The sequence below is a fragment of the Erinaceus europaeus genome, chromosome 16, assembly GCF_950295315.1.
Source record: "Erinaceus europaeus chromosome 16, mEriEur2.1, whole genome shotgun sequence".
In the NCBI taxonomy this organism is placed as follows: Eukaryota; Metazoa; Chordata; class Mammalia; order Eulipotyphla; family Erinaceidae; genus Erinaceus; species Erinaceus europaeus.
Window position 1 is genome coordinate 509037 of NC_080177.1, and position 26415 is coordinate 535451.

Here is a 26415-nt window from a genome sequence, read left to right on the forward strand (position 1 = left end):
CCTCCCCATACCCCTCCCCTACACCCCTCCCCAGCCCCTCTCCCACACCCCTTCCCAGCCCCTCCCCTGCTCCTCCCCACACCCCTCCCCCAGCTCCTCCTCTAACCCCATCCCACCGCAGGTGGAGGCCTGGGGTGTCGGTGAGGGCTGAGCTCAGCCTGTAGTGAGGGCTGTGTGGTCTCTGGCCTGGGAGGGAGGAGTGGTGCAGTCTGCCCCCAGGGCGGGGGCTCAGGTGGGGGCTCCCTCAGGGTCTGCTCTCTGGCTAAGCTGCTGCTCAAACCTGCCTCCCGCAACCTCCACCTCACAGTCCAGAGCGACTGCTGGAGCTCCGGCCGCCACAGCTGCCGTGGGCGCCAGCAGGGAGGGAGCGAGAGGAAAGGAGCCCTCCTTCCGAGCCCCCAGAGTCTGGCGGCAGGGAGGCAGGTGGGGGCTGACTCCCTTCACACTCGCCCTCCCAGCTGCACCCCGTGTTTCCCCTGCCAGGGGCAGAGTGGGGCGCTCAGCTCCAGGAGGCTGAGCTGCCTGGGGCCATCCCAGAGCCGTGAGGGCCCCGGATCCCCTTGAGGGGACTGCACACACCTGCACACACACTGACCCGCCATGCACACCTCTGTACGCACACCACACACACGTGTCTGCACACACGCGGCACACAGCGACCTGTATCTCACACACTGGCACATGTCAGGAGCGTACATGACCGTGCAATGCAACACACGTGCGCGCGCTGACACACCATGCACATCCGTGAGAGAGGGAGCAGCCCAGCTGTCGGCTGCATGGTCACTAGGCTGTGTCTGGAAGGTTCCCGTGGGTGGATGGGGAGGCCCGTGGGTCTGTGGGTCTGTCCCGGGCTGCTGGCCGGGCACTGTTCCCCCTGAGGCGTGGCTCCGGTTTCTGTGCCATGGGCTGGCGGGCGGCTGGAGGTCCCTCTGGGGGATCAGCTCTGCCCTCTGCCCTGCCCGGGTCTCCTTCCTGGGGTTCCCTTCCCAGCAGGCAGACGCGGGTCCCCGAGGCCTCCAAACTGCACCCCTCTCTCAGGTGGGTCCTGCCCGCCCGCCCACGACACCCCAGAACTCTGAGTCTCTCCTCTCCAGGGCCCCTCCCCAGGGACCCCAGCTGGGGAGCCCCAGGAGGGGACAGGAGGCCGCCTTTAGTCTGCTGGTTGGGCCTGGGTCACCCTGGGTGACAGGTGACAGGTGACCGGGTGGAGCGCCCTCCTCTCCTGGGTGGCTGCTGGTGGCGCCTGCCCAGGCCTGTCCTCAGTGCTAGCCGCAGCAGGGCCGGGGCCAGGGCCAGGGCCAGAGGAGGGGCCATCACCCTAGCCAGGGTCAAGCATGGATGGGGTGGAGTGGGAGGCAGGGCTGTGTGTGAGGGGGGCAGAGCCAGGTTCTGGGGGTGGCAGAGCCAAGGTGTGGAGGGCAGGACGTGGGGGGGGGGCTGCAGAATCTGAGCCTGGGGGGCACAGCGGGAGGAGGGGACAGGGGAGCAGGTCTGGTCCCCCCCGAGCCCCAGGTCCTGGTGTGGGGCGCAGCCTAGGCCCCCTGAGCTCACTCAGGAGAGGGGACCCCCCCAGGCCAGGTAGGGTGCAGGGTGGGGGGCACCCCGGGCAGTGACCCCCCTGCTGCGTGGAGGAGCTGACCAGCCGGGGAGATGGCCCCTGACCGCTGCAGGGGGCCTGGGGGGGGGTCCCTTTTCAGGAATCTTACTCCCCTCTGCCCTGCCTGCCCTCCAGGCCTCCTCCTCCATGAAGATCCCTAGACTGGGCCCAACACCCGCTCAGAGCTCCCCTGCCCCTCCAGCTCACAGCTGCCCATGTCCTGGACCCAGGGGCCCCCCATCAGGAGGCATCACCCCTGCTGCCTCCAGGCCCCCCAGGAGGGAGGGGAGGAGGAGGCGGGGAGGGCTGAGAGAAGGGGAGGGGTGGGAAGAGTCTGTGCAGAGGAGGAGCTGAGTGGGGGTGAGAGAGGGTGCAGGGGAGGGGAGAAGGGAGGGAGGAGGAGGAGAGAGGAAAAGGTGAAACCGGGGGTAGGGGGAGGAGGAGCAGGGAGGGAGGGCAGGAGCGGGGGAGGGCCTTCTGTCCCTTTGATCCTCAGGCCCGGATCCGCTCCACATTCTTGGGCCGTGATGTCATCACAGGCAGAGCGGGGGCTGGGGACTTTGGGGCAAGGGGACCCACAGTCTGCGGGCTGGGTGGCCGCCCCCAACCTCCAGCCCCAGCCCCTGGCCCTCCTCTACCTGGGGCCCACCTCCTCCAGGGAGCCCTCCACCCCTGCCCTGAGGGAGCCCCACCTCCTCCCCTTCTGCCCCGAGGAGGCATCCTTCTGCTCTGGGGGTCGCCACTTCTGTGCTGAGGACAGGCGTCTGTCCCGCCCATAAGGTGAGGCTGTGCCCTGCCCCTGCCCCCTACACCTCTGCCTCCAACATGGAAGAGGGAATTAGGCCCCCCCCAGGACCTCTCAGCTGGGTGGGGGTTCCATTTTGCAGCTGCCAGGAGAAGGGGTCTCCACAGCGTAGGCACAGGGGCAAGTGGTCCTGAGGTGGGGGGAGGGTTGGGGTGCTTGGAGAAACCCCTTTAAAAGCTGTTTGCTGAGGAGTGGGCAGGCGGGGCTGGGGTGGTGGGAGGGGGGCGGCCTTCTGAGTCAGCAGACTCCAGGGAGGGGTTCAGGGCAGGCTTCCTGGAAGAGGGGGTGTGGGGGCAGAAGTCTGGGGGCCTCTGGTGTTTGGTGCCCAGCCGGGCTGAGCCTCACCTCTGCCTCCTCATTGTTGGGGGACCCCCACCCACACAGTGCTCCCTTCTGGAATGTTCTTCAGCTTCCTGGTGGGGGAGGGGGCACACCTGTGTCTGGGGCTGGGGTCCATCCCCCCACTCCCGCTTCCTGGAAGCCTGGAACCGGGAGTGGTGGCGGCAGGAGGCCTGGGCCACATTTCAGACGGTTCTCTGGCCAGGGGAGGAGGGAGGTGGGCCCGCACTGCGGGGGGGGGGGGGGGTCACTCAGGGGCCGGTGGGCTGTGGCTGGGGTCAGTGCGGGGACAGGACGGCGGGTGGAGGAACCCAGCACGCCCACCCTTTCATCTGGGGCCTCCTCAGATCCTTCCCGAGCGTGGGGGGCCGCCGCCGGGGAGGCTGGGCGAGAGCAGGTGCTGGGGCAGCGCTCCGGCCTCCTACACGGCTCCCACGCTCAGCCCCAGGCGGGACCCGGGCCTTTGTTCCCACAGAGCCTGCGCGGTGCCCCTGGTGACGGGACCGTGGTGCCGGGGACCACAGTGATGGGGACCGCTGCGGAGCCCGGCGACCCCACGCCCATTCCCACCCTCACGCCCGCCCCTGAGGACGATGACTACTGGTACCTGGACGGACCGCAGGGCCCAGAGCTTCCCACGTGAGTGCCCGCCCGGGAGACGCGCCAGCTGGGGGTGGTGAAAGTCCTGGACTGGGGGCTAGCTCACCTTCCATGGGCGAGGTCCTGGGTTCGAGCCCTGGCACCGGTAAATGAGAACTCCACAGGCCACTGGGCTGGGTGCTATGGTCTCTGTCTTTCTCCTGAAAGTGAGTAGCTGGTGGAAGCAGAGAATTCAGGGAATGCAGAGTCCTAGGCCCGTCTCTGTGGGAGCTGGGGTGGAGGGTCTGCTCTCAGGGGCTCCCGGCTGGCCCCTCTTCTGCCTGACTGGGCACCTTCCCCACATGGCTGCCCCCACCCCCAGGATTTAAGGGAGGTGAGGCAGACTGGAGGCCTCTAGGCATCAGCTGGGGACCAGGTCGGGGTGACAGGGGTGGGGGCAGGCTGGGGGCTGCACCGGCTCTGGGAGGTATCCAGGTCAGGGTGACAGGGGTGGGGGCAGGCTGGGGGCTGCACCGGCTCTGGGAGGTATCCTCCCCAGGAGGCTTGGAGCACCACTGTGCCTGCTGGGGGGCCTCTGGGTAATGGTGAACCTGGGACCCCCTGTGTGAGGGGAGCCTGGGGTCCCCCTGTCCTGGACCACAGGCTCCCTGAGGTGCTGGACCAGTGAGGAAGTGGGGGTGCTCGTCTGATGGGGTGTCAGGGGGTCTCTGTGGGCAGGGTCTGGAGCTGTGACCCCCTGCTAGTCCTTCCTCTGGAAACACCACCCCCACCCGCCAGATGGTGGGCTCCTCGGGCGCCTGGGGACAGGAACATGGTGGCCAGTGTCCTCCCTTCAGGTTGCTTGGAAGGCCTGATCTGCTGTGCTAGGCCCCCCAGCGACAACCCCCAGCCACAGCCACAACCCCCAGCCTCAGCCCCCATCCCCCCAGCCCAAAGCCTCAGCCCCCAGCCTCAGCCCCCAGACACAGCTCCCAGACTCAGCCCCCAGCCTCAGCCCCCAGCCCCCCAGCCCCCAGCCTCAGCCCCCAGCCTCAGCCCCCAGACACAGCTCCCAGACTCAGCCTCCAGCCCCCCAGCCTCAGCCCCCAGACACAGCTCCCAGACTCAACCCCCCAGCCTCAGCCTCTAGCCCCCCAGCCTCATCTCCCAGACTCAGCCCCCCAGAATCAGCCCCCAGGCCCCCAGCCTCAGCCCCCAGACACATCTCCCAGACTCAGCCCCCCCAGCATCAGCCCCCAGCCCCCCAGCCTCAGCCCCCAGCCACATCTCCCAGACTCAGCCCCCCAGCATCAGCCCCCAGCCACATCTCCCAGACTCAGCTCCCCAGAATCAGCCCCCAGGCCCCCAGCCTCAGCCCCCAGACACAGCTCCCACTCAACCCCCCAGCCTCAGCCTCTAGCCCCCCAGCCTCAGCCCCCAGCTTCAGTCCCCCAGACTCAGCCCCCAGCCACATCTCCCAGACTCAGCCCCCCAGCATCAGCCCTCAGCCCCCAGCCACATCTCCCAGACTCAGCCCCCCAGCCTCAGCCTTCAGCCCCACTGCCTCAGCCCCCAGCATCAGCACCCCAGCCTCAGCCCCCCAGCCACATCTCCCAGACTCAGCCCCCCAGCATCAGCCCCCAGACACAGCTCCCAGACTCAGCTCCCCAGCATCAGCCCCCAGACACATCTCCCAGACTCAGCCCCCCAGCCTCAGCCTCCAGCCCCCCAGCCTCAGCCCCCAGCTTCAGTCCCCCAGCCTCAGTCCCCCAGCCACATCTCCCAGACTCAGCCCCCCAGCATCAGCCCCCAGCCACATCTCCCAGACTCAGCCCCCCAGCATCAGCCCCCAGACACAGCTCCCAGACTCAGCCCCCCCAGCATCAGCACCCAGCCCCCCGCTTCAGCCCCCAGACACATCTCCCAGACTCAGCCCCCCCAGCATCAGCCCCCAGCCCCCCAGCCTCAGCCCCCAGCCACATCTCCCAGACTCAGCCCCCCAGCATCAGCCCCCAGCCACATCTCCCAGACTCAGCTCCCCAGAATCAGCCCCCAGGCCCCCAGCCTCAGCCCCCAGACACAGCTCCCACTCAACCCCCCAGCCTCAGCCTCTAGCCCCCCAGCCTCAGCCCCCAGCTTCAGTCCCCCAGACTCAGCCCCCAGCCACATCTCCCAGACTCAGCCCCCCAGCATCAGCCCTCAGCCCCCAGCCACATCTCCCAGACTCAGCCCCCCAGCCTCAGCCTTCAGCCCCACTGCCTCAGCCCCCAGCATCAGCACCCCAGCCTCAGCCCCCCAGCCACATCTCCCAGACTCAGCCCCCCAGCATCAGCCCCCAGACACAGCTCCCAGACTCAGCTCCCCAGCATCAGCCCCCAGACACATCTCCCAGACTCAGCCCCCCAGCCTCAGCCTCCAGCCCCCCAGCCTCAGCCCCCAGCTTCAGTCCCCCAGCCTCAGTCCCCCAGCCACATCTCCCAGACTCAGCCCCCCAGCATCAGCCCCCAGCCACATCTCCCAGACTCAGCCCCCCAGCATCAGCCCCCAGACACAGCTCCCAGACTCAGCCCCCCCAGCATCAGCACCCAGCCCCCCGCTTCAGCCCCCAGACACATCTCCCAGACTCAGCCCCCCAGCCTCAGACTCCAGCCCCCCAGCCTCAGCCCCCAGCCACATCTCCCAGACTCAGCCCCCCAGAATTAGCCCCCAGGCCCCCAGCCTCAGCCCCCAGACACAGCTCCCAGACTCAACCCCCCAGCCTCAGCCTCTAGCCCCCCAGCCTCAGCCCCCAGCCACATCTCCCAGACTCAGCCCCTCAGCATCAGCCCCCAGCCCCCAATCCCCCAGCCTCAGCCCCCAGCCACAGCTCCCAGACTCAGCCCCCCAACCTCAGCTCCCAGCCCCCAGCCACGTCTCCCAGACTCAGCCCCCAGGCCCCCGGCCTCAGCCTCCAGCTTCAGCCCCCAGCCCCCAACCACAGCTCCCAGACTCAGCCCCCAGCCTCAGCCCTCAGCTTTGGCCCCCAGCCCCAGCCTCAGACCCCCACACCCTGGCCCCGGGCACCCGCTCTGCCCAGCTTCTAGAAGCAGCTTGTCCTGCCCGCCAGCTAACTTGGTCTCTCTGCCCCTCTGGGCCCCCGGCTTCCAGGGGCCCCTTGCCTCTGGCCCGTGCCTGGCCTTGGGGTGAAGCCCAGAGCCCTCTCTTCTGTGACCATCACTGGTGCACCCCAACCTGCCTGAATGGCCCAGAGGTGCCAGGAGGCTCAGAAAGCTCCCCCTGCCTATCCCTCCCCCAGCCTCTTTCTGCTGCCCGACCTGACTGTGGCTTGAGCCTCTGCTGGGCCTCCTCACACTCAGCCCCTGGTGCTGCCCAGGACCCAGCTGCCCAGCTCCTACCCACCCTGGGCCTGAGACACACCCCCTCTCCATCCACCTGCCCCCCAACCCCTGCATCAGCTGGAGATCCACTGGGTACACTATACCCACACCCCCAGTACCCCAATCCTGAACATCCCTCAGAATAAGCTCTGAGCTCACCTGGGGGGTTCTGGGCTCTGAGCTCACCTGGGGGTTCTTGGCTCTGAGCTCACCTGGGGGGGTCTGTGCTCTGAGCTCACCTGGGGGGGTTCTTGGCTCTGAGCTCACCTGGGGGGTTCTTGGCTCTGAGCTCACCTGGGGGGGTTCTTGGCTCTGAGCTCACCTGGGGGGGTCTGTGCTCTGAGCTCACCTGGCGGGGTTCTTGGCTCTGAGCTCACCTGGGGGGGTCTGTGCTCTGAGCTCACCTGGGGGGGTTCTTGGCTCTGAGCTCACCTGGGGGAGTTCTTGGCTCTGAGCTCACCTGGGGGGGTCTGTGCTCTGAGCTCACCTAGGGGGGTTCTTGGCTCTGAGCTCACCTGGGGGGTTCTTGGCTCTGAGCTCACCTGGGGGGGTTCTTGGCTCTGAGCTCACCTGGGGGGGTCTGTGCTCTGAGCTCACCTGGGGGGGTTCTTGGCTCTGAGCTCACCTGGGGGGGTTCTTGGCTCTGAGCTCACCTGGGGGGGTCTGTGCTCTGAGCTCACCTGGGGGGGTTCTTGGCTCTGAGCTCACCTGGGGGGGTCTGTGCTCTGAGCTCACCTGGGGGGGTTCTTGGCTCTGAGCTCACCTGGGGGGGTCTGTGCTCTGAGCTCACTTGCGGGTTCTGTGCTCTGAGCTCACCTGGGGGGGTCTGTGCTCTGAGCTCACCTGGGGGGGTCTGTGCTCTGAGCTCACCTGGGGGGGTCTGTGCTCTGAGCTCACCTGGCGGGGTTCTTGGCTCTGAGCTCACCTGGGGGGGTCTGTGCTCTGAGCTCACCTGGGGGGGTTCTTGGCTCTGAGCTCACCTGGGGGGGTCTGTGCTCTGAGCTCACCTGGGGGGGTTCTTGGCTCTGAGCTCACCTGGGGGGGTCTGTGCTCTGAGCTCACCTGGCGGGGTTCTTGGCTCTGAGCTCACCTGGGGGGATCTGTGCTCTGAGCTCACCTGGGGGGGGTCTGTGCTCTGAGCTCACCTGGGGGGGGGGGTCTGTGCTCTGAGCTCACCTGGGGGGGTCTGTGCTCTGAGCTCACCTGGGGGGGGTCTGTGCTCTAAGCTCACCTGGGGGGGTCTGTGCTCTGAGCTCACCTGGGGGGTCTGTGTTCTGAGCTCACCTGGGGGGGTCTGTGCTCTGAGCTCACCTGGGGGGGTCTGTGCTCTGAGCTCACCTGGGGGGGGTCTGTGCTCTAAGCTCACCTGGGGGGGTCTGTGCTCTAAGCTCACCTGGGGGGGTCTGTGCTCTGAGCTCACCTGGGGGGGTCTGTGCTCTGAGCTCACCTGGAGGGGTCTGTGCTCTGAGTTTACCTGGGGGGGTTCTTGGCTCTGAGCTCACATGGGGGTTCCCTTGGGGTGCTGTTCTGCACGCAGCACGAGGGGGCCAGGCTGGAGGGTGAGAGCCCCCGTCGGCAGGGCAAAGGCTGTCCAGGAGCCCAGCCCAATGCAGCCTGGATGCTGGATTCCCCGCCCCACAGGGAGCTGCCCCCCTGCCTCCCCAGCCTGCCTCCCAGCCTCGCCCACATCTGCCTGGCTGTGCTCTCCGTAAGTCCCAGCTGCTCACCTGCTGCTGCCGGTGGGACCCCCAGAGGTGGGCGTGGGGTTCCGGCTGAAGGAGCTTGTGGGGGTGGGGGTGTCCTGTCCCCTCTGCCCCGGAGGTCCCGGTGCCCACACCCTCTCCCGCACCCTACCCCCAGAGGTCTGGGTGCCCGTCCCCTCTCTCCCCTACCCCCAGAGGTCCGGGTACCCGTCCCCTCTACCCCCTACCCCCAGAGGTCCGGATGCCCGTCCCCTCTCTCCCCTACCCCCAGAGGTCCAGGTGCCCGGCCCCTCTCTCCCCTACCCCCAGAGGTCCGGGTGCCCGTCTCCTCTCTCCCCTACCCCCAGAGGTCCGGGTGCCCGTCCCCTCTCTCCCCTACCCCCAGAGGTCCGGGTGCCCGTCCCCTCTCTCCCCTACCCCCAGAGGTCCGGGTGCCCGTCTCCTCTCTCCCACACCCACAGAGGTCCGGCTGCCCGTCCCCTCTCTCCCCTACCCCCAGAGGTCCGGGTGCCCGGCCCCTCTCTCCCCTACCCCCAGAGGTCCGGGTGCCCGGCCCCTCTCTCCCCTACCCCCAGAGGTCCGGGTGCCCGGCCCCTCTCACCCCTACCCCCAGAGGTCCGGGTGCCAGGCCCCTCTCTCCCCTACCCCCAGAGGTCCGGGTACCCGTCCCCTCTACCCCCTACCCCCAGAGGTCCGGATGCCGGTCCCCTCTCTCCCCTACCCTCAGAGGTCCGGGTGCCCGTCCCCTCTCTCCCCTACCCCCAGAGGTCCGGGTGCCCGGCCCCTCTCTCCCCTACCCCCAGAGGTCCGGGTGCCCGTCCCCTCTACCCCCTACCCCCAGAGGTCTGGATGCCCGTCCCCTCTCTCCCTTACCCTCAGAGGTCTGGATGCCCGTCCCCTCTCTCCCATACCCTCAGAGTTCTGGGCACCCACCCCTCTCTCCCCTACCCCCAGAGGTCTGGGCGCCCGTCCCCTCTCTCCCCTACCCCCAGAGGTCCGGGTACCCACCCCTCTCTCCCCTACCCCCAGAGGTCCGGGTGCCCGTCCCCTCTCTCCCCTACCCCCAGAGGTCCGGGTACCCACCCCTCTCTCCCCAACCCCCAGAGGTCCGGGTACCCACCCCTCTCTCCCTAGGTCCTGGTGCTGCTGCTTCTGATCCCCCTGGGGAGGTGCCCCCTACTCTGGTCCCACTGCGGACGAAGCCGATTCAGGCTGCCCAGGTGGGTACACACCAGCCCCCAGCCCAGGGCCCCCAGCCTAGAGCCCCCACTTCCCCCACCTCTCACCCAGTCCTGGTCTCCCCATCACAGCCTGGTATTTCCCAACATCTGGACTTGGAAGCTCCCCCCTCTCAGCCTGGAGTCTCCCCTCCCAGCCAACAAGGCTGCCGGGCTCTGGGACCCTCTCCTTGAGTCATGGTCCCCCCACCATGGCCCTCACCCTGCCCGAGGGCCCCATCTGGCAGAAGTGAGGGGTGGCTCCAGGACCTGGGCTGGGTGGGTGACACCCAAGGGTGTGGAAGTCAGGCGCACCCCAGCATGGGGCAGACCTCTCCCTGCTTGGCGGTTCAGGGGGGCTGCCAGGGCAGGAGTGAGGGCCTGAGAGCCAGCCCTGGGCGGTGAGGAGAGATGTGTACCTCCTGTCTCCCTTTGCCCCTGCCCTCTGCCCCCTGAACCCCACCCCTACCCCCTGCCCTCTGTCCCTTGACCACCCCACGCCCTGCCCCAGTGGGACCCCCTGGCTTTCTGAGAAGCCGCCAGCCTGGCACTCAGGAGGCCGTTGCTTCCTGGAGCTCGGGGGAGGGGGGTCCCCCACCTTCAGGGCCCTCCCCCTGCTGTGGTACGAGCAGCCACCTGCCCCCAGCCCCCTGGACTTCCCCGCCCCCCGCGGGTCCCGGGCCGCACCCGCCGCCCTGCTCACAGTGCTGTCCAGCGCGCTGTGCCTGCTGCTCTCGGAAAACACCTCCGTCCCCACGCTGGGGTCAGCGCCCGGCCCAGGTGGGTGCCACCCCGGCTGGGCGCAGGGGTGTGACGGGCCCTCTCTGGGAGGTGGCGCCACTCACCACCCCCGCCGGCCCCCAGGTGCCCGGAGGCTGCTGGGGCTGCTGTACTGCCCGGCCCTCTACTACCCGCTGGCCGCCTGCTGCACTGCCCGCCACCCTGCTGCCCACCTGCTCGGGGCTCTGCTGGCCTGGGTGCATCTGGTGCTGCAGCTGTGGCCGCGGGCAGAGTGTCCCCAGACATCCCAGGTAGGCTGCGGGGAGAACTACCCCAGCACACAGCCCCCATGTGAAGCCCCGTCCCCTACACCCCCATATGGCCCCATCCTCTGAGCCCCCTGCACACAGAGCCTCCCTGTCCTCTGAGATCCCCCTCCGTACATGGAGCCCCCCCCCCGTCCTCTGAGACTCGCCCATGGAGCCCCCTGTCCTCTGAGACTCACCCATGGAGCCCCCCGTCCTCTGAGCCCCCCACACAGAGCCCCCCGTCCTCTGAGACTCGCCCATAGAGCCCCCCATCCTCTGAGCCCCCCACACAGAGCCCCCCGTCCTCTGAGACTCGCCCATAGAGCCCCCCGTCCTCTGAGCCTCCCACACAGAGCCCCCCGTCCTCTGAGACTTGCCCATGGAGCCCCCCGTCCTCTGAGCCCCCCACACAGAGCCCCCCCCGTCCTCTGAGACTTGCCCATGGAGCCCCCCATCCTCTGAGCCCCCCCATCCTCTGAGCCCCCCACACAGAGCACCCCGTCCTCTGAGCTGGCCCCAGTGAGTCAGGGATCTGTCTGTCTGTCTGTCCCTCAGGTGCAGCAGTTCTACTCCCTGCTGGCCACACTGCCCCTCCTGCTGGGGCTGGGCTTCCTGGGCCTCTGGCACCCTGTGCAGTTGGCAAGGCACTTCCGCCGACATCCCGAGCTGGGCGCCCAGGTGAGGGACAGGTGGAGGCCCCGCTCCCCACTCCCCAGGCTGCAGGGGCCAGCTCAGACCCCGGCTGGACAGAGTGGCCAGGAATGGCCAAGAGCTGCAGCGGGCCTGGAGGGCTTCCTGGAGGCAGCCGAGTCTGTGGGCAAGGCAGGGAGGCTCTGACAAGAGTGTGAGGGGGCAGAGAGGACCAGAAAGACCTCAGCTTCAACTGTTTCTGCCAACTGCAGGGCTAAGGTCAAAGTACATGGCAGACACTAGTGCCTCAAGAGTAGGGAGGTGATGAGGGTGGGGTGACAGGTGCATGATGGGAGCAAGTGGTGATGGATGGGGGATGGATGCTGGGTGGATGCTGGGTGATGGGTGATAGGTGGGTGATGGGTGGATGGGTGGATGGATGATGTGTGGGAGGACAGGTGGATGGACAGATGATGGATGGTGGAAGGATGGATGGATGGTGAATGATGAATGAATGGGTTGATGGATGGATGGATGATGGATGCATGGATGCATGGGTAAATGGATGGACATATTGTGGAAGGATGGACGGAAGGATGGATGGATGATGGATGAATGGGTTGATGGATGGTGAATGAATGGGTGGACAGATGGATGGATGATGGATGGATGGATGGATGATGGATGAATGGGTTGATGGATGGTGAATGAATGGGTGGACGGATGGATGATGGATGGATGGATGATGGATGAATGGGTTGATGGATGGTGAATGAATGGGTGGACAGATGGATGGATGATAGATGGATGGATGGATGGATGATGGATGAATGGGTGGGTGGATGGGTAGCTGATGGGCGAGTGTGTGGGAGGAGAGGTGGATGCTGATGTGTCACTGGGAGTCAGGATCCTTACAAGAGGCAGCAAGCTGTGGGAGATGCCTGAGCACCCCTGCAACCCGGCCTGGGGGAGGTGGGGGACCTGCACCTGTCCTGGGAGGGGCCTGGCTCCTGGGCGGGGCCTCATGGAGGGCGGAGCCTGGAGTCCTGGGCGGGGCCTTCTTGAGGGAGGGGCCTGGCTCCTGGGCGGGGCCTCACGGAGGGCGGAGCCTGGAGTCCTGGGCGGGGCCTTCTTGAGGGAGGGGCCTGGCTCCTGGGTGGGGCCTCACGGAGGGCGGAGCCTGGAGTCCTGGGCGGGGCTTTCTTGAGGGAGGGGCCTGGCTCCTGGGCGGGGCCTCACGGAGGGCGGAGCCTGGAGTCCTGGGCGGGGCCTTCTTGAGGGAGGGGCCTGGCTCCTGGGCGGAGCTTGGCAGGCGAGATCCTGGGTGGGGCGTGGTGTCGGGGGCGTGTCCTGGCCTGATGAGCGGGCCTGGGGCGGGGCCTGGGTGGGCGTGGTCGGTGGGCGGGCCTGGGGGCAGCCCCTGTGCTGAGACACCCCCCCCACCCCCCCCCCACCCCCCCCACCCCCCGCTCCCCCGCTGCCAGACATTGGGGTGCAGGGCCCTGGGGGCTGCTGGCGGGCAGGGCAGCTGGACCTCCAGCTCGGAAGCGGGGCTGGAGCCCAGACAGGGAGGGGCTGGGATACACCCAAGGCCCTAGGGGTCTCCCCCACCCCGTCCCCCGCACTTGTCACTGTTCCCTGATCCTCCTGCTGGTCCCCTGGGTGGGGGCAGACGGTGTCTTTGGGTGATGCCCTAGGGACCCAGCCAGGACTGGTGGAGGCGGGGAGGACAGGGGTGGGGTGGGGGTGGGGGTGGGGGTGGGGGCGATCCCGCAGCTGGAAGTCCGGCCTGGAATGTGGCTGATCTGGGACCATGTGCCGGTCCTGACCTGGCGTGCCCCGGCCCTGTGGGGCACCCTGGAACAGGCTCCCCTCTGCCTGTCACGGCTGGCCCAGGCTGTGGGTCAAGGGGAGGAGGGGACGGGAGGGGCGCAGGCACCCTGGGGACACCGCAGCCCACGTGCTCAGCCCGCAGCTGGCTCTTGCTGTTGGGGGCCAGCTGCAGGCTGTGGGCCCCGCGTCCTGGGGGATGTCCCCGTGGGACCCCCGTGGTCCGTGTGGTTCCTGGTGGACTCATTTGCTCGTCCCCCCCGCGCACAGGACCTGTGGAGCCGCGGCTCTGAGCAGTACCTGAGGGGCGTCCTCTACAAGCACAAGCGGAATAGGTGGGGGCCTCCGGGGATGGGGGCACCCGCACCCGGCTGGGGGAGGGGCTGGGGGCCCCCAGGAGTGAGAGGGCACCCGGCTGGGGGAGGGGCTGGCAGTGGGGCTCTGGGGGCCCCTGGCTAAGGGAGGGAGTAGAATTCTGCCTGGGGAGCCCCAGCTGGGGCAGCAGAGAGGTACACAGCTCCAGCTGCTCCTGTTCCCCCCACAGCGCCCCCCACCCCCAGAGCGGCTTCCTGTCCCGGGTCAGGAGCTGCTGCCGGCGCCTGTACCACCCACAGCCAGGTAGGGGCCGGGCCGGGCAGGGGAGGGGGCAGCCTGGAGCTGTCAGGTAGGGGCCGGGCCAGGCAGGGGAGGGGGCAGCCTGGAGCTGTCAGGTAGGGGCCGGGCCAGGCAGGGGAGGGGGCAGCCTGGAGCTGTCAGGTAGGGGCCGGGCCGGGCAGGGGAGGGGGCAGCCTGGAGCTGTCAGGTAGGGGCTGGGCTGGGCAGGGGAGGGGGCAGCCTGGAGCTGTCAGGAGAGTCCAGGGGGACCTGAGGGGCGAAATCCCAGGAGTGCCCCCCCCCAGGGTTCCAACTCCCCCTGATGCTGGTGTTGTCTGCGGCCTTGACAGGGACGGTCACCTACCAGGTAAGACCCCCTCTTCCCTCCCCAACCCCAAATGACCCCACCCCAGCGGAGCCCCCACCCTGTCTGCCCAGACCCCAGCCGGCCCGCGCTCCAGCTGAGCCCGCCATGCCCGCAGGTGGCGCTGCTGCTGCTTGTGGCTGTGGTCCCCACGCTGAGGCGTGTGCGTGAGGGCCTGACCACTGAGGTGTCCTACCTGCTGGCCGGCTTCGGCCTGGTGCTGTCTGACGACCGACAGGAGGTGGTGCAGCTGGTGAAGCGGCAGCTCTGGGTGCTGGAAGGTGGGGCACTCACACCCCACCCCTCGGGCTGCTGGGCAGGGCTGGCATGGGCCACACCCGCTGCCTGACAGGGGCACAGCCCTGGGCTGGGGGAGCGGAGCCCAAAGAGTCTCTGCGATGAGGCTGGGTGCCTCAGTCCATGCCCCCACATGTCCCCCCATGGCCCGTGTCCCTTATGGTCCATGTCCCCTATGGCTCATGTCCCTGCATGTCCCTGCATGTCCACTATCCCTGCATGAGTGTCCCCCATGTCCCATGCCCCCATGACCTGTGTCCACCATGGTCCATGTCCCCCATGACACGTGTCCCCCATGTCCCGTGTCCCGCGTGTCCCGTGTACCCATGTCCCATGTCCCCCATGGCCCGTGTCCCCCATAACCTGTGTCCTGCATGTCCCGTGTCCCGCATGTCCCGTGTCCCCATGTCCTGTGTACCTCATGTCCCATGTACCACATGGCCCATGTCCCCCATGGTCCGTGTTCCCTATGTCCCATGTCCCCCATGTCCCGTGTCCCCCATGTCCTGTGTCCCCCATGACCCGTGTCCCCCGTGTCCCATGTCCCGTGTCCGTTTCCCGTGTCCCCCGTGTCCCCCACATCCCGTGTCCCCCATGTCCCGTGTTCCCCACATCCCGTGTCCCCCATGTCCCATGCCCCCATGACCTGTGTCCACCATGGTCCATGTCCCCCATGACCCGTGTCCCCCATGTCCCGTGTCCCCCATGGTCTGTGTCCCCCATGTCCCATGTCCCCCATGGTCCGTGTCCCCCATGTCCCGTGTCCCCCATGTCCCGTGTCCCCCATGGTCCATGTCCCCCATGACCCGTGACCCGCATGGCCCATGGCCCCACGTGTCCCCCCAGTCTGCTATGTCACCGCCTTGGTCCTGTCCTGCTGCCTCACCCTGCTGGCACTGACCCACTCGCTGGGGACACACAGGTCAGTGGTGGCTCGTGTCCCCAACATCCACAGTGAGCCCAGAGTCAGCGCCTGTGTGGTCAGCACTAGAGGGGGGTGGGGAACACTCAGAAGGGGTCAGTGCTCAGGGGATGGGGGCTGGGATACCGCCCCCCCTTCCTGCCTGCCTTCCCTGTCACCTCCTCCAGGAAGCCCTCCTTGACCCCCAGGCTGGGTTCCCTCCCTGAGACTGTGGGTTGTGGGGAGCCCAGGACAGGGGTTCGGAAGGGGGGAACTGGGGAGTGTCGCCCCCCCCAACCGTCCACACCCCCCAGGACCAACCTGCAGGCCCTGTACCGCGGCGCTGCCCTGGGACCCCTGACGCCCAGCCGCCGGCCCTCCCTGCAGACCGTGTGCTGCTGGATGGCCTTTGCAGCTTACCAGACGGCCTTCACCTGCCTGGGTGAGCCTCCCAGCCCCACGGGGCCCAGGCTGGGGCTGGCGGGAGGGTCCAGTCTGGGCAGGGTGGGGCCTGGCCCCTGTGACGCCCCCCGCCCCCCAGGGCTGCTGTCCCAGCAGGTGATCCTCTTTCTGGGGGCCACGGTGCTGGCCTTCCTGATCTTCCCACCCCTCCCCGGCGGCCAGAGCCCCCTGCTGCATGGTCTACAGACCTCCTGGTGAGTGGGGGGGGGCCTGCCCTCAGCTCAAACCAGCCCCACCCCCGTCACGGACCCCCTCACGGGCACGGCCCCCGCCCCCTTCTTCAAGCTCCCTCCTCCGCAGGCCCTTCTGGCTGACCGTGGCCTTGGCTGTGGCCCTGCAGAGCGTGGCTGCCCGCTGGGTGTTCCTGGACACCCGCCTAGGATACCCTGTGCTGACCAACCGGTAGGATGGGGCAGCTCCATCCTCCTCGTGACCCTGAGCTGGCAGGTGATGGCCAGGCCCTGAGCCTTGCCCCCCAGGGTCACTGCCGTGGGGACCCCCAGGAGGCTCCCTGTGAGAGGCCTGGGGACACCCTGTTCTGAGCTCACCCCACAGAAGGGGGGATCAGGGGACAAGGGGGACAAAGGCTGCTGCTCGGTCCCCGTCAGGGTGTGGGGACCCGCCTCACCCCAGGCGTCTGAGGATCCCTGACCCAGCCTGCCCCCCTCCCCCAGGAGTCTGAGGACCCCCGACCCAGCCCACTCCCCTCCCCCAGGAGTCTGAGGACCCCCCGACCCAGCCCGCCCCCTCCCCCAGGAGTCTGAGGACCCCCGACCCAGCCCGCCCCCCTCCCCCAGGAGTCTGAGGACCCCCGACCCAGCCCGCCCCCCTCCCCCAGGAGTCTGAGGACCCCCGACCCAGCCCGCCCCTCTCCCCCAGGAGTCTGAGGACCCCCGACCCAGCCCGCCCCCCTCCCCCAGGAGTCTGAGGACCCCCGACCCAGCCCGCCCCCCTCCCCCAGGAGTCTGAGGACCCCCGACCCAGCCCGCCCCCTTCCCCAGGAGTCTGAGGACCCCCGACCCAGCCCACCCCCCTCCCCCAGGAGTCTGAGGACCCCCCGACCCAGCCCGCCCCCTCCCCCAGGAGTCTGAGGACCCCCGACCCAGCCCGCCCCCCTCCCCCAGGAGTCTGAGGACCCCCCGACCCAGCCCGCCCCTCTCCCCCAGGAGTCTGAGGACCCCCGACCCAGCCCGCCCCCCTCCCCCAGGAGTCTGAGGACCCCCGACCCAGCCCGCCCCCCTCCCCCAGGAGTCTGAGGACCCCCGACCCAGCCCGCCCCCCTCCCCCAGGAATCTGAGGACCCCCAACCCAGCCTGCCCCTCTCCCCCAGGCGGGCACTGACAGCTGTCACCTTCCTGCTCTTCCCGGCCAATGTGCTGGTGGGCGCCCTGGTGGCTGGCTGCCGCCTGCTGCTCTCGGGACTCTACTCGGCCCTGATGCTGGGCCAGGCACAGCTCAGCCTGCTGCCCGCCCCAGCCACCGCGCTGGACCCTGGTGAGCCCCGGCTGGGGGGGGGGGCAGGCTCAGGGAAGTTTGTGTGTCCCCAAGTGTCACCCTGTATGTCCCCAGTGGCCATACCGTGTGTCTTGTCCCCACCAGGTGCCACTCCATGTGCAGTGGGTCCCCGAGTCCCCACGAGCCAGGGGCTGTGGCATCCTGGACCTTGGTCCCTGGTGTGGCTGCCCTGAGGTGGGGGCGGTGGGGAGGCTCGGGTCCTCAGCATTGCCTCCCTCCAGGCTACCACACCTACCTCAACTTCCTGAGGATGGAAGTCAGCCAGTCCCACCCAGCCGCCACGGCCTTCTGCGCCCTGCTCCTGCAAGGCCCGCGGCCCCACACGGCCCCCCAGGACCGCCCCAGCCCGGGCTGGGAGGAAGAAGGTAGGGCTCCCCACAAGGCAGGGCCAGACCCAGACTTTCCCCAGAGCCCCCACTTCACAGCGGGGAGAGTGGCCCCCACCCCACAGCTGGCAGGGTAGGGACCTGGAGGGCCGCCCTCCTGCCCCTCCCCTGCCCCCTCCCCACGGCAGCCTCACCTGCTCCTCCTCTCCAGACAATCCTCTGGGAACTGGCCCCTGTAGCCCTGGCCCCAGCCCTGTGGCCCCAGCCTCAGCTCCTGACCCCTGACCCTAGATCCCAGTCCCCAGCCCTTGCAGGGACTCTCAGGCTGTCCCTGGCTGGGGTCCTGCTGGGCTTGTTGAGTGACTCACAGATGGTGTCTCCCCAGGGGTGCAGCTGCTGAGGACCAAGGAGCTGGGGGCCCTGAAGTGGGGGCGCAGGGCCGGGCGGGGGCGGGGGCGCTGGGCCCTGGCCTACACGCTGCTGCACAACCCCGGCCTCCAGGCCTTCCGGAAGGCCCGCGGCCCCCAGCCTTGATGCTCCCCGTCCCCTGCCCTGGCTGCCATCTGCAGAGTCGGCCACTGCTCTGCACGAACCCCCCACCCCACCACGCGGTGGACGACTGACAGACAGACAGATGGACACAGCCACCACCCCTCCTGGGCTGGGGCTGGGGGGTAGCTCAGCCTCCCGCCACACCCCTGTGTCCACAGTCTGTGACCCCGTGAAGGGGCAGGGAGCCCCAATAAAGTCCTGAGAACCAGCCTCGGGGGTCATGACCCCGGCATCGTAGGGCCCAGGCTGGTGGGGGCAGCTGGGGGGAAGCAGGGGTGCAGAGGGGAAGGGGGTTCCCAGACGGCTGTCCCCAAGAGCCAGAAGGCCAGCCCCCTCAGCCCCCTGGACACTGGGCCACGTGGAGGGGGGTCCTGAGGACCCCTGGCTGGGCATGGACACAGCAGCTGAAGTGGGGGCAGAGCTGGTGAGCTCAGCTGCCCGGTCAGAGCCCAGCCTGGCCCAAGAAGCTGGGGACAGAGCCCGGGACAGGGGCAGGGTCAGGGACAGGGACAGGGACAGAGCTGGGGGCAGGGACAGGGGTAGGGATGGGGACAGGGTCAGGAGTGGGGATGTTGACAGGACAGGGCTAGGGACGGGTGGGGACAGGGGTGGGGCTGGGGTGGGGACTGGGGTCGGGATGGGGACAGGACAGGGCTGTGGATGGCTGTGGTTGGGCACTGGTACAGAGTTGGGGACAGAGCTGAGGATAGGGATGGGGACATGGTTAGGGATAGGGTAGGGACAGAGCTGGGGACAAGCCTGGGGAAAGGGTCCGGGGTGGGGACAGGGGTAGGGATGGGTGTGATGTCAGAGCTCGCTTATGGAGCCTGGCTGGTGCTTTTCCTGCGTCCTGTCATGGGGACACTGGGAGACTGGCGCCTGCCTTGTCCCTAGCTGTGGTATCCTTCACCCAGGCTGCCCTGCTGCGGACTGAGTTCAGCTCGAGCCTGCTGGGTGGGGTCTGAGTACAGCAGCATGTGGCGGGTGGGTTAAGGTTGTTGCCTGGGGCTTCCTTGAGGCCTGTGGGTGGCTCCCCTGACCTTGAAGGGCGTGGTGGAGGTGCAGTGTGGGTTCTGACCGGCCCCATTCTTAGGGTTCCGTCAGGCCTGTGGTCACCCCTACCCCTCCATGCTCCCTCCATCTTGTCCCCCAGCCCCAGCCGCCACCCTCTGGAAGCACAGGCCTCAGGGTGCTGGGACCCAGGGGCCTTGGGACACTGCCCCCTCCCTCCACCTGTGTTCGTCAACCATCAACCAGCCTCACCCAGAGGTGGGGGTGTTACTCCACCACCCCAGCTCTGCAGGCCTTGGTGGGGGAGCGGGCACACTGTGCCTCAGCTTTGGGGGCCGTGGGCAGCCAGGGTGGGCGCCCGGAGCTGTGGACTGAGGGTGACCCCATGTTGGGTGCCGGCATCTGTGTGCAGACTCAAGCTTCCCTTCTGGTGTTAACAGATGAATAAACCTCAAAGCAACGAAGGCCGAGGAGGGTCCAGCCTCACCCTGACCTGGAGCTGGGGAGCAGCCCCCTGGCCCCGACACAAACTGCCGCCTTCCTTTCTCTCAGGGCTCGGTGCCAGCACTACAGATCCACTGCTCCCACTGCCATTTTTCCATTTTTTTAAAACTTTATTTATTTATAGATAGAGACAGAAATTTAGAGGGGGAGGAGGAGAGAGGGAGAGAGACAGACCCCTGCAGCCCTGCCTCACCACTTGTGAAGCTTTCCCCCTGCAGGTGGGGACCAGGGGCTTGAACCTGGGTCCTCTGTTAGCGAGCAGAATCAAACCACCATCCACTACAAGGAAGCAAAAGATGTTTATTGACGAATTCGAATCCGGGTCGAGAGGTGACTGACAGCACCTGACAGCCGAACAGGGCCCAAACCACACAATTTATAGGATTTCTGAATACACTCAGGGAGGGAAACGCATCATTTTATCAATCTATGTCCAATAACACTCCATAGAAAACGCGGAATCCAATCATTTCTAACCTAGCAAAAAGCGGGATGCATTCAGAGCAAAGCGCGGGCTAATTTCAAACATTGCAAAACCACACAACCAATAGAACCTAGCCAGCCAGGTAGGGCCACACATCCTCCCGCCACCCGCTGCAACCATCTGGTCATCTGCTGTAACCATCCGGTAAACAGCATTCCTCAAACCCTGTGCAAAGACCCTGATAAGGCTTGCCCCATGCAGGGTCTTTTAAGTAACTTGCAAAACAACAGGTGGCCAGTTGATTAGGTTCTAGGGGAAAGGGGAAGGAGTCTTCCATCTCACACTGAAAGAAAAAAAAACTTAAAACTACACTTAACTATGTTTAAAGCAGGAGAGCAGAATGCTCAATTTTCCGCTCCTAACATCCTTGTGCACTGTAAAGTGTGCACTTAACCCGTTGCTCACCTCCTGGCCCCCCTTTTTTCTTTCGTTGACTAGTTAGAGGGGAGGAGGTCACCACTCATGAAGCTTTTCCCCTTCAAGTGGGGGAGTGGGGGCTTGAACCTGGGATTTTGTGCACTTGAATACAGGCGCTCAGCCAGGTGCCTGCGCCCAGCTGCAAGTGTCTTTCTTTGCTCAGATTGCTGCTCAGCCTGCGTTGTTGGAGCCTCAGGCCTTTGCGTGTCCCTCCCCCAGCACCCACCCATGTCTCCCACTTCTTGGGCGGTCCTGTTCTGCCGTGACGTGGTGCCGTGTGTGGCTGTGTCACCCTGAGGCCACCAAACACCTGGGCTCCTGTCACTGTTTCCTTTTCAAAAGTGCTGAGTCTGCAGAACGCTGTCACCCTTCCAGGGGTGGGGGTGCTGACCCCCCAGGCTCCTCAGGCCACATGGGGCGGCGGGCAGAGGTGGCCAGGGACCTCAGAGACCATCCCCTCTTTTGGTCGGTCCAGCTCCACGGTGCTGAATCAGCCCGACTCACCGGTTCCCCGTCCACCAGACCCAGTTGAGTGCTGCAGCTGATTCGCCAAAATCCAATTAGCTCTGGGCACCTGGGGAGCGTTGAATCAGTCAACAGTTGATAAAAGTACAGACACTTGATTCTCTTCCCTCCCAGGCCCTAAACTCATTATCACCCGGGGCCCCCACAGACGGGTCTCTGCAATTAGCAGCTTCCCAGCTCCTCCCTGGGGGTGGGGGCGCCGTACCCGCCTCCGGCCTCCATGTGAATGTGCTCCTGGTGACCTGGGAACCTGCATCCTCCTGTCCAGGGAGGGGTGCGTGTTCAGGCCTCCCCCAATGCACCCGGCCCTCGGTGGGGGGTGTGTGCCACGGCTGGGCTGAAGCTGAGCCAGAGTGGGGAGGGTGTGGGGGTCTCCGGGGGGTCTCTGAGGTGCCCCCACCCCCAGAGCCCTGAGAGCAGGTGGCAGCTGCAGTCAGTGGTGACGCCTGGTCTGGAGACAGAGGGCAGCCCCACTCCAGGCCCCCCTCTGCCTCAGCACCTCAGGGACTCTCCCTCCCAGATGACTTGGGGAAAAGGCAGATCCACAGGGAGACACCAGTAGTGTGCCCCCCCCCCAGAGTCGGGGTGAACGGGGCACCTGAGCTTGGGTGTGGACAGGGTGCCCCGCCCTTCAGAGAGGCCGCCCCTGCCCCCAACCCTGGCTGCCCTCTGGGGGGAGGGGTCCCCGCCTGCCGCCCAGCAGGGGACAAGGCCATCTGCATAGGATTACACAGGCGCCTGGCTAATGGCTCTGGGTTCCAAGGATGCTGTCACCTCTCATTCTCTGACCATTGTCCAGACACGCTCAGCACAAAGCACAGACACACAGACTGACAGACACCTGTGCACCCATTCCCCCCACAGCTGGAGCCGTCAGAAGCTGCCTGGGAGGAGGGGTGGGTGGGGTGGGGTGATGCAGCTCTCACACCCCCTGGGGTGGCAGGGGGGCAGAGATGAAGCAGAGGGACACAGCCTGAAGCCTGGTGGGTGGGTGGCCCTTGAGTGGGTGGCCAGGTCCCCCCTTTATGGACTGAGCCCTGCCCACCACCCCCCTTGACCCACATAAACATCCCCTCACCCAGGACCAGTCCAACAGGGGTGAGGGGGGTACCTCCAGGCTGCTGCTTGAGCTTGTGTGTGTGTGTGTGTGTGTGTGTGTGCCTGTGAGAGTGAGCGTGTGTGAATGTGTGTGTGAGTGCCTGTGAGAGTGAGTGTGTGTGCCTGTGAGAGTGAGCGTGTGTGTGTGTGTGTGTGTGTGCCTGTGAGAGTGAGCGTGTGTGTGTGAGTGCCTGTGAGAGTGAGCGTGTGTGTGTGTGTGTGTGCCTGTGAGAGTGAGCGTGTGTGTGTGAGTGCCTGTGAGAGTGAGCGTGTGTGTGTGTGTGTGTGTGTGTGCCTGTGAGAGTGAGCGTGTGTGTGTGTGAGTGCCTGTGAGAGTGAGCGTGTGTGTGTGTGTGTGTGTGCCTGTGAGAGTGAGCATGTGTGTGTGAGTGCCTGTGAGAGTGAGCGTGTGTGTGTGTGTGTGTGTGTGTGTGTGTGCCTGTGAGAGTGAGCGTGTGTGTGTGAGTGCCTGTGAGAGTGAGCGTGTGTGTGTGTGTGTGTGTGTGTGTGTGCCTGTGAGAGTGAGTGTGTGTGTGTGAGTGCCTGTGAGAGTGAGCGTGTGTGTATGTGTGGGGTGGACTTGGGGAGCAGAGACCTGACCCCTAAGAATCCTCTTTGGGGAAGCACAGCCCAGCCCAGCAGCCAGTCTGTCGTCTGGGGCACTGGACTCCCACCCAGAGGGTGAACTTGGGGTGTCTAGGAGAAGCCCTGTGGACAATGAATCGCTGTTCCATGCTGGGACCAGAAAGGCAGGAGCCCTCTGGTCAGGGGCTCAGGGTCCCCCCTGGTTAGGGGTTGGGGCTCAGGAGGGCAGGGCCCCGCCACTGTCTATCCCTCCCAGGAGAGGGGAGCCGGGTCCCCACCTACCCCCAGGTCCCTGCAGGGATGGGCGTTCAGAGAGGTCACCTGTGTCCCGCCTTGCCAGCCCCGCACAGTGGGTCCTCAGGGCGCCCCTTCCCTCTCGCCTCCCACCCAGCTTCCAGTTTGTGCTCTTTGAGGCTCCTTTGTCTCTCAGCAGCCGGAGCTGTGAGGCAGGGAAGGCAGCCTGGCTCCCTCCCTCCCCTTCCCTTCTCCCCGGCTGGCTCTCACCTCCCCTCCTCTCTCCCTCTCTCCCTCCCCAGCTCTCACCTCCCCTCCTCCTCCTCTCTCGCCCGCAGCCTCCCCCTCACAGCCACACCCATTCCAGCCGGTCTCAAAGCCCAGCCAGGCCCCCTTCCTCCCTACAGCCCCCCCCCCAGTCCTGGGCGGGTCACTAACAGGAAACCACAGGAAGGGTCCCAGGAGAGGCTGGGTCCCCCCACCCCCACCCCACCCCATCCCAGATTCACCAGCACAGCTCAGATCAATTGTTTATTGACACAACACAGAGACAGATTAGAAAAGGGTGCGGTGGGGACCTTCCCCGCACTTGTGCTGCTGTGCCCAGTCACCCCCCAGCCCAACCCACCCCCCCAGCGAGAAAAGCTCCCTCCCGCCTCCGAGTCACAGACACAGACCTACAGCTACGAGGACGACTACACCCCGAGACAGCTTTGCAGAAAGGGGTTAGGGTCCCACTCCAGGCCGCCCTCACCTCCCCAGCTAGGGGCCAGCCCCCGACCCCAGAACCCGGGCTCACCTGGGAGTGCAGCCCAGCCCCAGGCGGGGGGGGGGGGGGGGTGCATACTGAGCAGAGGGCAGCCCCCCCGTGTTAGCACCAGCGGGGGTGGGGGTGGGGGCTCAGTCTGGGGGACCAAGAGAAGTCAGACTGGAAGCTAGGGAGGGGAGTGCACTAGCCTCCACAGACATTACAGGGCGGGTCGTAGGGATAACTTGGCGCCCCCAAGCTAAGGGGGTGTGTCCAAGACCCCAGCTCCTGGGACCCACCAGGTCAGGGACAGGCGGGGCTGGGGCCCTGGATCTGGGGAAGGGGCAGCTAGGAGGGAAGGGGTTACCTTGAAGCCTTGGTGAAGAGAGAAGGGGAAGGAAGGAGGGAGCAGCTTGCAGGAAAGTGGGGGGGGGGGGTGGCGGGGCGGGGTGGCTGGCAGGGGAGAAGCCGCTGGCCCCCAAGGACAGGGAGGGGCGTGGGGGCGGCTGGAGGCCCAGCTCAGCCCCCCGTCTGGCGGTAGTTACCGTTGACCTCGGGCTCGATGTCCAGCGCCTCGGCGCCCAGAGGCAGGCGGTCACTGTACTCGGACCCCGCCTCGAACTCTTCGGGGTTGGCCCTGGACAGCGACTCCTCCGTCCCGTTCCCGCCGGGCCCTGCGCCCAGGCCCTGGCCGGCGTCCCCGCCCGCGTCCCCGTCCCCGTCCCCGCCGGCGCCGCCCGCCACGTAGCCCCCCTCGGACCCCAGATAGGACGCGCGCGGGTCGAAGTCGGCGGCGATGCGCTTATCCAGTGCATCGGGCGGCCGCGGCCGCAGCACCAGGCGGTAGGGCTTCCCCGGCGCGCGCGCCAGGAGGTGGCAGCAGGCGGCGGCCACCAGCGGCACGGTGGCCAGCACCAGCAGGCAGGCGCCCACGCCCACGATGACCAGCAGCGACGGCAGCTCCTTGCGGGTGGCGAACACCACCTGCACGTGGCAGGCCTCGCCCGCGGGCGCCAGGCACACGGAGTAGTTGGTGCCCGGCCGCAGCCCGCGGAACCAGTAGGCGTTGACCCCGTCCTCCACCCGCGACCACTGCTCGGCCGCGCCGCCGCCCGCCGGGCACAGGAAGAGCAGGCGCGCGCGACGCCCCCCCGGGCCGCCCCCGGAGCCCCCGCGCCCGGAGACCGCTGTCAGCTGCACCCGCGCCTCGCGCTCCGCCACGTCCAGCGCGATGACCCCCAGCTCGAAGGCGCGCGGCTTGAGCTCGGCGCTGCGGTTGAAGGCGTGATTGGACACGTAGCGCGCGGGGTCGCCGCGCACGCAGCGCGGCTCGGACCCCGGGGCGTCGGTCCCCTCGGTCCCCTCCTCCGGCCCCGCGTCCTCGGACCCTGGGCCGCCCGCCCCCTCCGGCCCAGGCCGCGCCGCGCCCTGACCCCGGCCCTTGGCCTCGGGCTTGGCGGGCAGCACGCTGTTATCGCGGCCCTTGGCGGCGGCCTTGCGCTCAGTGAGGTCCAGGCCGTCGGGGTCGCCGCCGGAGTGCTTGGGGGGCCCGGCCGCAGCCACCGTCACGCGCAGTGATGAGGAGTTGGTGCCCAGCTCGTTGCGCGCCCGGCAGGAGTAGACGCCCGCCTCCTTGGCGCTCAGCGCGGGCACCCACAGCGAGCCGTTGGCCAGGGCCAGCAGCCGCGGGGCGGCGGGGGGCTCGGGCCAGGCGGGGAGCGGGAGCGGGGCGGGGGCGGGGGTGGGGGTGGAGGCCTCCTCGCCCTCCTGGCCCTCCTCCTCCTCCTCCTCCTCCTCCTCCTCCTCCTCGTCTTCCTCACCCCCCGCGTCCTCCCCGCCCTCCGCCAGTGCCTCCAGGACCACCGTGCCGCCGGGGAGCTGCAGGTGCCACTGGACGCTGGGCGCGGGCTGGCCCTCAGCCTGGCAGTGCAGCAGCAGCGGCTGGCCGGCGCGCAGGGCCTCCGGGGCGGGCTCGGCGCTCAGGCGCACGGCGGGCGGCGCACAGGCCAGCGCGGGCAGGCGGGGCACCGGGACTCCGCGCAGCGCGGGCGGCGAGGCACAGGCGATGGCATCGGGCTCCGGCAGCGACACGCGGGTGGCGGCGGCCCAGGCCTGCAGCCAGCGCAGCGCGCAGCCGCAGTGGAAGGGGTTGCGGTAGAGCTGCAGGTGAGACAGCGCGCCCAGCCCGTCGAAGGTGCCGGGCGCCAGCGTGCGCAGCCGGTTGTCGTTGACGCGGAGCGACCGCAGGTCGGGCAGCGCGGCCAGGGCGAGGCGGGGCAGCGCCCGCAGCCGGTTGTGGTTGAGCTTGAGCAGCTGCAGGGCGCCCAGGCCCCGCAGGTCGGCCCAGGGGAAGCGCCGCAGCTGGTTGTGGCTCAGGTCCAGGTTCTTGAGCTGCGTGAGCGGCGCCAGCGCGCCCGGCTCCACGGAGCGCACCTCGTTGTGCGCCAGCCAGAGCGAGGTCACCTGCGCCACGTCGGCGAAGGCCCCGCGCCGGAGCACGGCGATGCGGTTGGCCGACAGGCTGAGCGTGGTCACGTTGGCCGGCAGCCCGGAGGGCACCTCCCGCAGCTCCTTGTAGGCGCAGTCGGCGAACTGGTGCGCGTACTTGTCCACGCAGGCGCACGGCTCCGGACACGCGGCCGCCGCGCCCAGCAGCGCCCAGGCCAGCCACAGCGCGGGGGGCCCCATCG

At 67.5% G+C, this 26415-nt stretch overlaps 2 protein-coding genes across 5 annotated transcripts; one reads left to right on the forward strand and one right to left on the reverse strand.

The window, feature by feature from the left end:
• The first annotated feature begins 2074 nt into the window (after positions 1-2074).
• On the forward strand, positions 2075-18328 carry STRA6 (signaling receptor and transporter of retinol STRA6). 4 transcript variants are annotated; one of them, XM_060174234.1, is made up of 18 exons: positions 2101-2380; positions 3220-3383; positions 8342-8408; positions 9538-9623; positions 10267-10400; positions 10485-10651; positions 11204-11326; positions 13379-13443; positions 13653-13726; positions 14008-14069; positions 14185-14347; positions 15210-15285; positions 15579-15706; positions 15806-15920; positions 16027-16128; positions 17057-17220; positions 17463-17606; positions 17953-18328. In XM_060174234.1, the coding sequence occupies exons 2-18, from the start codon at positions 3271-3273 to the stop codon at positions 18099-18101; spliced, it is 1932 nt and encodes a 643-aa protein (XP_060030217.1). In that variant the 5' UTR covers positions 2101-2380; positions 3220-3270; the 3' UTR covers positions 18102-18328. The 4 variants fall into 4 exon arrangements, with proteins under 4 accessions (XP_060030219.1, XP_060030217.1, XP_060030220.1 ...); XM_060174237.1 differs by having other exon boundaries at positions 2283-2380; positions 3193-3383; XM_060174236.1 differs by lacking the exon at positions 15579-15706 and having other exon boundaries at positions 2075-2380.
• Positions 18329-23845: 5517 nt separating this feature from the next.
• LOC103126127 (immunoglobulin superfamily containing leucine-rich repeat protein 2-like) lies at positions 23846-26415 on the reverse strand. The gene has a single exon (XM_007536993.3). The coding sequence runs from the start codon at positions 26411-26413 to the stop codon at positions 24245-24247; it is 2169 nt and encodes a 722-aa protein (XP_007537055.1). The 5' UTR covers positions 26414-26415; the 3' UTR covers positions 23846-24244.